At 30.6% G+C, this 12,214-nt stretch overlaps 1 protein-coding gene across 3 annotated transcripts in view; it reads left to right on the forward strand.

The window, feature by feature from the left end:
* LOC123305066 (colorectal mutant cancer protein) overlaps positions 1-12,214 on the forward strand; it is a 90,385-nt gene that overhangs the window by 15,159 nt on the left and 63,012 nt on the right. Inside the window, exon 1 of one of the 3 annotated variants that reach the window (XM_044886673.1) lies at positions 8,425-9,007. The exons of the other annotated variants lie outside the window; for them this stretch is intronic. Coding sequence (XP_044742608.1) covers positions 8,573-9,007 — 435 coding nt within the window. The 5' untranslated portion in view covers positions 8,425-8,572. Of the gene's footprint in view, positions 1-8,424; positions 9,008-12,214 lie in introns of those variants that run through there. 3 annotated transcript variants of the gene reach the window in all.

Here is a 12,214-nt window from a genome sequence, read left to right on the forward strand (position 1 = left end):
TTTTTTCTTTCAAACTTAAAACATTAATATTGTTTTTCTGGATTAAGGTGTTATAGAATGGATATATTCTAGATAAGATAGATTCTAGACATTTTTTTTTCTGTATATTTTTCTATATTTTTGATTGGGTCCATTTTCATGAAACTTCTATTATTTCATTCATGAAACTCCTGAATATCTATTATTTAATTTCTAAGCATACCAGATGTGTATCGTATAAGCAATACAATGATTTATAATGGAAGTGAAGTTACTAAACACTAATAAAAATAGCAGAATATGATTGTTTATCTACTCTGCAAAAGAAGCCTTCGCACAACTAAGAAACATCTGGACATGTAAGCACCTAAGACTCAAGACCAAACTCAGAATTTTTGAAACAAATGTCAAGTCAATATATACTACTCTACGGTTGCCAAACATGGAGAGTTACTAAAATCATCTCTAGCAAAATACAGACATTCATTTACAACTGTCTTAGAAAAATACTAAACATCTTTTGGCCAAATACGATATCCACTGTTAACCTGTGGAAGAAAGCAAACCAAACACCCATAGCAGACGTCATCAAGCATAGGAAGTTTGGCTGGATCGACCATTTGTTAAGAAAACCTCCTGAAGACATCAGCCGCCAGGCACTCGCTTGGAATCCACAAGGCAGGAAAAAACCGGGAAGACCTCGCATCACCTGGCGAATAACCGTAGAAAAAGAGGCAGAACTGAAAGGCCAAACCTGGAGTGAAGTCCAGATTCTAGCCAGCAATCGTGTTCGCTGGGGATAAAAGGAATTAAGTCAAATCAAGTTAAGTATCTAGTCTACACCTTGCCTTTTGCTGGGACCAAACTCGAAAGCTAACACCAAACAATAACGAAAATAGGCAAGTATCAAATGAGTTAGTAGTTATTTTGTTTTTTACTATTTTTGTGGATGTTTGATGTTCGTAACAAACTGATTATTGAAAAGAATGTTTTAACTCAATTTATTTGAGTTGAAACTTAAGTCATTCAAAAGTTTGTTATTTGTACATAATAAAGGAAGCATTGTTTGTAACCACGAATAAAAGGGTATTAAGTTTTCGACGTAAATACCTATCTGGAGTTTTTGTGTCCATTTTGTCTAGTTTTAACGTGTCGAACGTTTGTGTTTAGGTTTGTTTAAGGAGGATTATAAACATCCATGTACGCAGGCATATCGAAAATTTTCTATTTTCAATTTTTTATAAAAATATTCTTTTGACAATCCTAGTATCTATGTAAGCTAATTTAAAAGCGTACAGGAAAGTCTTCTGGTATAAATTCATAGATACATAGTACTCCCTTTTGAAAATTGAGAATAATACTCATGAAGAAAACATTCTATATATATCTTGCTCATTGAAAAATAACAACGTTATAAAATTCAAGAATAAAATCATACAAATCATCAAAATTTCCACCTAAAAAATATTGCTACACTTACAAAAAAAAAAAAGTAAAATAAAAAATAAAGAAAATTCCTCTTTTTTATATACTTATATGAAAATCTCTGTGTCCCCTTTTTTGTGCTTACAATAAAAAATAGGTATATGTGTAAAAATAATACTTACAAAGTTTACGTATATACAATGATAGAACAGAAGTAGTTCAACGCAATAAAAAGATTATTCTTATGTATGGGGCAATTCTACCTAAAAGAGAAAAGCTATTTTACCTAAATACTTTACGTATGTACTTACAATGTAGTTAGATGCGATTTAGTATTTGCAATATCTAAAATTTTGCTTCATCCGGAACTTTGTAAATTATGTGTAAAGAAAATATCTTAGATACACATTGTTATACAATGTATATATGTAATATATATCAAAGTATACTTATTGTTAGTATAGTCCCAAGTTTGTAACGCTTAAAAATATTGATGCTACGAACAAAATTTTGCTATAAGTGTTAGTCCATTTACGGTTGTCCATCTGTCTGGCTGTTGTCTGTCATCACGATAACTCACAAACGAAAAGAGATACCAAGTTGAAATTTATAGTGTGCATAGGACGTAAAAAGTGAGGTCGAGCTCGTAAATGAGCAACATAGGTCAATAGGGTCTTGGGTCCGTAGAACCCATCTTGTAAACTGTTAGAGAAAGAACAAAAATTTAAATGTAAAAAAATAAACAACTTTTGTTTGAAAATTTTTTTCGTAAACATCGCTGTTTACCCGTGAGGGCGCAAATTGTATAGTGTGTATTACATGGGAATATCAGTTATGAATGTGTGACATGTATATAAATGGTATTTCAACAATTAACTCAGGCAATTGTTTGTTTTCTCTTGTTTTTTTTTTATATTGAATTTCTATCATATGAGGTGACCGTTATATATTTTAAGTATTGACAAGAAAATCATTAATTTTTATAATGACTTAAAGTGTTGGCATTCCGCACTGGTTTGTTTACGACAAACGGTCAAATTTTGCGAACGCAATGTACAATTAAATATTTGTCTTTGCATAGATAATCAATCGTGCACGAAAAGAGAACTAAAAACTATGTGTAATTTGTGCGGATTGCTCATTACTTCTTACTCAAACGGTAATAGGTCCCCTCTTGTGTGTAATTCAAATAGAGTATCCAAGGTGTATAGTTGCTGACTTTCCTTCTTTTTCACCTTATGTGAATGCATGAAACTTATCGAATCGATGAAAGTGGAAACGCTGATTTCATTCAATTTGGTTGCAAACTAATATGTTCAATGACAATTACAAGCGATATAAATAAATAAAAGAGATTTTGCACGAAAAATTATTCCCGCATTGGAAAAAAACCTAATGGGAATGCATTAAACTTATGGATTTGATGACAGTGGAATCGCTGATTTCATTTAATTTGGTGCACACAGATATGTTCAATGGTAATTACAAGCGATATAAATAAATAAAAGAGATAATAGGCTAGAATTATTTCAAACATAGGCTAGAATTATTTCGTTTACAGCTAACTTTCAAATGTAAAAAAATCAGCTATAGTAAATTTTATATGAGTGAAATTTACAAAATATAAAAAACTTCCGAGAAATTTTTCGGGTATGGAACCTAAACTCACATTTGAGACGTATCTAAGAACACTCTCCATTAAATTACCTTTTTTTTATAGCCTTCTCCAAACTGAATCGATTTTGAGGATCATCGCCTATTTTTTAGTTGTTCCGGGTTCAGAACCCTAAACTCACACTTGAAACATTGCTAATAACACTCCCCATTAAATTATCTTTTAAACAAAACGTAAAAAAATCAAAATCCTTTCATCTGTTAAGGAACTCCGATGACACACACATAGTTGTCAAACTTATGAGGTGTGTTTTTTTGTTCGGGGGCTAAAAATATAAAATATACAAACATTAATTGGTTACTGGAAAAGTTTCACATTCATTAATATTTTTTTTTGAAAATAACAAAAACATGGCATTATCTAGAAAAATCATGATAGATAAAAGTGTTAGCCTGAAGAACTAATCGATTGTACCTTCTCTTATTCAATAAAGGAATATAGCAGAACTTCTATGGGTATCATTTATTTCCAGCCCTCAAATGAAGGTCATATTACATTCAAAATTATTAAAAATATAGACCAAATAAATGTTTCAACTTTTTATCCTCTTCCGTGGGAAAATTAACTTTTATGCAAAGTGACTCCCTTGTACACGTGTCAATATACAAATATTAATATCCATGCAATCGTTAAATTCGTCTTCGAACGATTGTCTCTCAGACAAAAATGAATACTTTGTTTTATGTTATTCTTTAACGTTTTATACATGATATGTCTCCAACAAAAAAATTCATATTCAAATCTATAAATACTTTTTACTATTAAATAAAATCTATAAATTCTTTACATTCTTAACAATTTCTTTTTATATATTCACGCATAAAACATTTTTTATACAAATAAATCTAATGCATGGTACAGTTTACAAATTAATAATTCAAACAACGTTACCATTAAATTTCATGTCTCACATTTATTTTAATATTTAATAATAATTTCTTCAATATCCATTTAACCTGTTTCCTTTGAATGCGCTAAATTGAAAGTCAGTTATTAGTTGTGCTGAGCCTCACTCGCAGTTTTGTGGCCCATTGAGTTCGAAGCATTTTCCGCTCATTATTTTCTCGATGTTTATTTTCGCCACCTAATTTTCTAGTGCCGGGCATCGGTGCGTCATAAATTAAAGATTTGTGTAAAAATTTAAAAAATGGTAAATGTAAATTACATTTTTTTTTAAATATATCCTTATTAATTATAGTTCATGTGTTATTCTGATATATCAGCTATATAGCTGTACATTTTCATTAAAAACCATTCGCTAATTTTGGCGTGAAAGAGTAACAAACAAACAAAGAAACAAACATGCTTACTTTCACATTTATAATTAATTGGGATAAATATTTCCATTCTTAACAGTTTCTTTTTATATATACACACATAAAACATTTTTTTTTTGTCTTCTAATAAATCTAAAATATCAAGGTATAACAATAGTGCTTTCTTCATGGTAGTTTACAAATTAACAATTCAAACAACGTTACCTTTAAATTTCATGTCTCACACATATTGTATATAGTAATGCACACATATAGTAATGCTATTTTTCTTCAATATCTATGTAATATCAGTTACCATCTTAAGAGATAAACCTTTTTATTATCTATTTTTCTTCCTCAATAATAATAATAATATCTGAAGATATATTTCAGTTATGTGATATCACTTTCAAATGATAGATGTTATGAAAATTAGGTTGTTAACGGATAAGGTTTTGATATGCGAAAGATATTTTGATTCTTTGAAATAGTTTTTGATATATTTAGGGGGAATTTTTTTTTATTTAAGCGTTTTAGCTGCTGAGGCTATATATGCTGTTAAATGCTGATATAACTAAGAGGGCTGGCTTCGGCTTATCACTTTTCGACTGACTACTAAATCTATATCACTCAAAACCAAGAAGCTATATCACACACTAATACATATGAAAAATAATTTTAAAATAGAAGTTGAGAAATTAAATAGAATTGGGTATAAGTACACACGGAATTTTATTAGTATATCATCCAGTTACTCTCGATTCTTGTTGCGAGACTTGCGAGAACATGTTTACTGGACTGTGCAACAAGTGCATAAAAAAATGTATATACGTGTTAATAAAAAAACGCAAAACCTCAGACACCCCAACTTATTTTTATTATAAAATAATTATGAAAATTATTTTGATTTAAATTTGACCCCTATTAGATATTTATTAATGGAAGGGATTCTACTCACGATTCTGAACAAACTAATTTCAGGTTTTGCGCTTTCTCATTAACACGTTGTGTATGTAGATATGAGGCAAAATTTGTGTTATTTGTTCCTAAAAAAATTTAATTTTTAGTTTTGGGTTATTTTCTAGTATTTATGAACAACGTGTATGTACCCCATTGATTAAGTAAATCCTTTAAAATGAATGTGAAAAAATATTTATTGTTATTATTTCATTTTGATATTTTAGTCTAGAAATAAATATGACGTTAAAAGTTCCGTTTTTTGCTTTATTTCAAGCACTTACCTACCATAAAAAAAGATAATTCAAAATGCCTTAAGGGCGCCAAAATACTTTTTTGCACGTAGGTGCCAGTAGCCCTTACGGGGGCCCTGTACTAAGCAACACGTTTTTCCCTACTGTCAAGCAGGGGCTATGTTTTTGCGAGTATCTTGTATTTATGTATGTATATATGTCTGTTTGTAAATTTCTTTGTTACCTCGTATCTTCCCATTTTCAAATGTTATTTAACGCAGTCGGGCTTTTGATCTTTTAATTATTTATAAATAAATAATTATTATAAAACATGTTCCTTCACTTATTAATTTACTTTTTCGAAAACTTTGTCGAGATAGATACATACTCGAACCGCAAATAGTATGAGCTAGAATCAACCTTTCAAATCCAGCAAACGAACTGTTGTTAATTGTAAAATATACGATGTACAAGCATGTATTCAGGCATATGTAGAGTGATTTTATTTCACCCTAAATACATAAAATTAACTTTGATTCTCTAGTTTACATAATAATAACAAATACTTACTCGTGTTATGGAATGAGAAAACTTTGTACACAATAAGTTGATTTTGTATATCTGCAGCGCTCATCATCATAGATAGTCTCTTTAGAGATGTATTACAATGACACTTAGTAGTAGTTGCAGGGATATATTAGTGTGTCGTCTTTAATACAATATGTTTTGATGTATATGGATAGATTCTTTGTTTTGTGCCAACTACAGATCGTCATACAGATTCAATTATAAGACGGGTAGAAGAAAATCAGAACTCAGAGGCAATAAAACATATCAGGTGAGATTATTTAGGCTTTTATTAACAAATTGGCCAACTCTGAAATTATTCATCAAAGTATTCTTCTGCGGGCTTTTTTTCTTGCATAATGGTCAATCTCATCTGTTCTCTTGCACTTTCAATTGCAACCAAAAATGTAACTATGAAAATTTCATTACAAAATAGATATTTTTTTGAAGTTTGCAGTGCTACCAGACTTTTAGTCAAACTTCATGTGTTTTGTATGTTTTTTCGTAGAATTATCATTCAATCAGACTAAAATTTTCCAAACTAAGTAAAACGTAAGCCAATTCCAAGGTTTTCAACTCAACTTGAAATTTTGTTGATAAAATTTTATTGAAATTTCAGTTTGATAATTAAATACAGTCTCTCTAATTCTGTTCATTTTTCCTCGCTAACAACAACTTAACATTAAGTGTTAGGCTGTATTACATGCGACTTTATTAGCCCATGTATTAAGTATTATAAAGTTTTTGAGTCAGAAGAGAAAACGCCCGACAGAAAAAATATTCGTAAATATCGTGTAAAGTCATAATGTTAATTATTAATTGCATACAGTGTATGCTATTCAATTTTTGAACAAAATTTTTTTATGGCCACCTTTTCTGATATACTCAAAGAATTATGACTATTTTACAATTTAAAAAATTGAAAACTGTGCGTATCTTTTCACTGCGTTAAACAATCCCTTCAAGTGTTATGGAAGGGGGTTAAGTGAGATTAAGAAGTGTGCAGGCTATAAAGCGGTGGTTTTTACTTTTAAGCCCAGTGAAGCGGGCGAGTATCAAGCTAGTAATATGTATTATTATTTGTGGTCCTCGATTGTTTGAGGTATACTAATGTCGATTTTATTCCTAGATAATCAAATCTCTCACATGATGAGAAACGGACTTCTTTAATCTACATATATAAATTTAGGACGTCCGCTTCTAAAGTCGTAAAATGGCTGGTCTTCGCTCCTTAAAAAGTGCTAGAGTTACTGTATTATAAAATACCAACTGCTTGATTATCTACTGTCCTCTAATAAACTCCATCATATTTCCAATATTTAAATTAATATCCAATTTTAAAATGCCAGTACGATACCCAAAATGTTTCCAGAGGCATTAAATTTTATGGGAAAAAATTTTGACAAACAATTGTTAAAGTCAAAAATTGGGAATTTTTCGAATAATCTTGTAAAAGAAGAAATTCACTTCCGTTTTTAAATTGTTTCATTTTTTGTCAATTTTATTAAAGAATTAAGTAAGTCTGTATAATTCTTCTTTCAACTGTCTGGAGTCCCATTTTCGTAAGTCTATTTGGGGTTATTTTCATAATATCTTCAATGTCGTTTAACTCTCCATTTGTAGCTCGTATACAAGTTTACAGGTAATGATCCTAAGCAAAATTGAGAAATTACTGTGTGTAAAGAAAACTTACTCATGCTTGAAAACTTAACATGTGATTTGATCGTCTAAATTAGCCTGTGTTTTCACTATGTACTGACTGTATAAGAGTCTACATCATATTTATAATATCATGCATACATACTCTCTTCATTCATACACAAAACCAAAAGAAGAGGCAGTCTGTATCCCAATTCTATCATACAATACGTATATTGAGTAAGAGTGAGCAGTGAGCTGCTTTATACTGACTTGCTTACTACACCGTATCTATATAAGCTGCTGCTGCTGCACTTAAACGAATACCAACTCCGTTGAAAATCGTTGAAACTCGTTTTTATCATTATTGGGAACATGCAGTCAGTTACAACACAGCATTGCGTACGGTTTGTCGTGTGTTTATTTTCTTGCATCAAAAATAACACATACCGGTAACAATTAATCTAAACAGTTCGTGTGACGGATTGTCGTTCGGCACACACGGCGTGAGGCCGGTTCCTTTTGAGTGACAAAAAATAAATTTTGCTTTTCACGTTGAACAATTTTTAACATATCAAAAAATGAGACTAATTTTTTGTGCACTATTGATCATGTACGAGTTAAAATATAAAAGTCCGGATTAAATTTTTGGGAAAATAATATTTTAGAAAAATTTAAACGAATACATATTTTATTGGGGCATATCATCTATTTTAATTTATTTCCTCCAAGTTATTTCATAAGAATCATTAAACCTGGCGACGGAACCTTTTTTAACCGATTGTAATGAAAACAATCACAGTGACGGCGGTGGTGGGGGGAGTACTGGAAGTACAAAAACAATGTGTCACCAGACTAATAGTGTATCACCACATTTTGATACAACGTACATATTTAAAAATGCAGCAGAAAGTTGTGGAACATTTAACACATCCAAATTGCAATATCATCCAGAGATATGGGAATGTAATAAAAAATCTGAATCACAACAAAATCAAATGATTGAACGTACATATGATGAACCATGTGTAGAAATTATTGGTGATAATAAATCTGTTTTGCCAAGATCAAGATCTTGGCTATGTTGCCCTGGGTCTTCTGATATTGAACCAGAATGTGATACAACAATTGTTACAACGCCATCGTCTGTAACATCGATGAGTGGGGGAATTAAAGGTATATCACCGCATGATTTTGGATCTGGTAAATCACCATCGTCAAATATAGTACATCATAATGATGTCATAACAACACCGCCGTGCATTTTAATTGAACATGTATGTACATTTATAATTTTTATTGACCACATTGTGATATTTGCGCCTTTAAATTTTTATAAAACAACGTGAATTTCAAATATAATTTTTTTTTGGTGTTGTCAACGTGTTAATACCTATTTTATGTTTCTCAAATCTGAGATTTTTTAGTCGATTATGATTAAAATTATATTGGGGTCTAATTCCATTTTTGAAAGCATTAATATTTGACTGCACTTTATATCTTGAATTATGACAAAAAGATTGTCTGTTGTTTTTGCATGAAGTTTTGAAAAAAAAGTTCTCGATTGGCTTAAAATTACTAGGTGTTTTTGTTAAAAAGGTAGAGCGTTTAACAAAAAAATATTCAAAAAACTTGAAAAACTATATTTTTCATCCCTTTCTACTTTGATGTTCCAAATACCCTTTTAAGAATTATTGACTGGTAAATGGTAAAAATTTTAATTTCCTCTTAAAAAATGTTTCCGTGGTCTGTTTTGATTAGAAATGCATGGAACTCATATTTACATACCCGTACTAGTTTAGTACGGGTAGGGTAGTACGTTCGTTTAGGATAGTACAAGCGCCAAGGCAAGTTTAGACTTGTGGTTGCAATTATTTGTGCCTTATAAATGTAGACGAAAAATAAGAATAAAATTTTTCGGTATCTGCCTTGGTTTTCGAAATATCGAAAGCTTAATAATTAAACAAAATTTTAAATTTTCGATATTTTGAAAATTACTCCAGATATCGAAAAATTTTATTCTTACTTTTCGTCTTATATGTCAAATTATAATATAATTCACTCAAAATTGAAAATATATGTTTTTTAAAATTTTCGTCCCCACTACCGTGCTCATAAATCCTTAATTAGTCGGTTTTTTTTTGTTTTTAATAATTTATTAAATAATTTTTTTATATATGCCTACTTTTGAAGTCATTTATTTATTTAAATAATCAGGCAAACCCCCCTTTAATTTTCAGAATTAATGTAGACTTAGTTCATACAAATTAAAATCGTATAAAAAGAAAGTAATTTATCCAAAATTGTCTTGGTTGAAAACGAGTATTTTGGCACTTACGTATATTACACAGTGACTACGATACTCGTTTATTTTTCAATCTGGCAAATGAAAACTTATGATAGAGTGGTTCCAAAATAAAAAACGTTGAAAGTTGGAATTAAATTTATTTTTTTGAATATATGAATCTTACACACTACAAAATATACATAAATTTAGTCCTCCCATCTATTATTTTACTAGAAGTCCTAATGAACCAGAATAAAACTTATAAGTGTGTTTAAAACTTTATGTGTTTGCTTCCAGAGTATACTTAGTGAAATTACTCATCTAGTTTAGTTTGATATCCTAACCACATTCCTCTTTTCTAAAGTGCTTTTTGTCTTATTCCAGTAATATTCACTATAGGCCGTGTAATATTTTCTTCGTGGCTTAAGTATTTACTTAAATATATTATTTTGACGTGTTTTTTCACGTAGTAATTTTACAACCTAAATTGTTAACAAGTGAAAACAAACAATTGACTGAGTTAATTGTTGAAATACCATGTATAGACAGTATTGATGAAGCAATCGTTTGTTTTTTGACGTCACGTTAATAAAAAAAAATATCCACTTTTAAATAGCTACACACGCACTGATATTCCCATATTAATGCATACTATAAAATGTGTACCTAATAAGCGCCCTCGTGGGTAAACAGTGATGTTTACAAAAAATTTTTCAAACAAAAGTTGTTTATTTTTTTACAAAGACCATTTTTTACATTTAAACTTTTGTTCTATCTCTAACGGTTTACAAGATGGGTCCTACGGACCCAAGACCCAATTGACCTATGATGCTCATTTACGAAATTGACCTCACTTTTTACGTCCTGAGTACGCTGTAAAAATTTCAGCTCGATATCTTTTTTCGTTTTTGAGTTATCGTGTCCACAGACGGACGGACGGACAACCGGAAATGTACTAATTAGGGGATTCTATGAACACCTATTCCAAAATTTTTTTCGTGGCATGAATATTTTTAGGCGTTACAAACTTTGGACTAAACTTAATATACTATGTATATTTCATATATACATGGTATAATAACAAAAAATTGACCAGGAATTCGGCCTGGCACAGTCGGTCTCAGCGATCCAGGAAACATAGAATAACGTCAAAATACTGAGGGGATCTCGCAAAAATGCTCAAATTTCACCAACGCCCGCAATAAATTGAGTATATAAATAAATTGTGTTTGTATGTTGAACTCCAAGAAATGTCGAAAATACTGAAGAAGCAAAAGTTTATTAACTTGGTGGGGCTCCACTATTTTGTCATGGAAGCCCCCAACGAAAATAACGAAAATTTGATCCTCATTAAAGTTGTTGAATTCGAAAGTGGAAATATTTGAGAAACCCTATTTTTATTGAAAATTCGATTCTATTACTAAACTGAGGAGAAATAAGAAAATTGCGCCTTGTAAAACAAAACCATTGTAGTTCGAAATATTTTTTCGAAAACTGAACAGATTCCTCAGAAATTAATTAATTTTGTTTGTGTAATATATTACTTCCAAGATTTCTCCAAGGAAATCCTTAATCCAACTTTGTTCTTCATAAAAGTTGTTCGTACCAATGAGGAGCATTAATTTGCCATTTGAGGTTAATCATGTACTACCTTGCAGGCATAATAACGGTTTCTATTATGTGTTATTCTTTGAATCCGATAACTTTCATTCAGGTCTTCATTAGGCCTCTCACCACAAAATGGTAAAGGTGATTAAAATGAGACACTGTTCATGTATTTAGGTACCCGGGAATAGTTTGTGGTCAAGCAATGAGCTTTAAACATTTCAATTTTAAACTCATGGGGTAGCTATAGCTTATTTATAAAATAGTCTGGACGTGTTTGCAGTCATTAACAGCATCCAGATGTTACTGGACGATAGGCTATTATAGTGATGAAATTTGTTACGATGATGGTCTACTCGCCGGTTGACACAGTTAAATAAGGATCATACGTGGGACCATACTAAAATTTTTGATAGATGTTATAAATCTTTAAGTAATGTAACACAACGCAACACAACGTAGGCATTCTTATAAATGTTTTTTTTTTTTCATTTTCAACATTCGTTTCTACGTTTCGTGTTTTATGTATGAAAGATAATGTCCCTATTGGCACTTTTATTACAACAATTTCTTCGTTTGTTCTTAGCCTGCT

This window comes from Chrysoperla carnea, chromosome 1 (assembly GCF_905475395.1).
Source record: "Chrysoperla carnea chromosome 1, inChrCarn1.1, whole genome shotgun sequence".
Lineage (NCBI taxonomy): Eukaryota > Metazoa > Arthropoda > Insecta > Neuroptera > Chrysopidae > Chrysoperla > Chrysoperla carnea.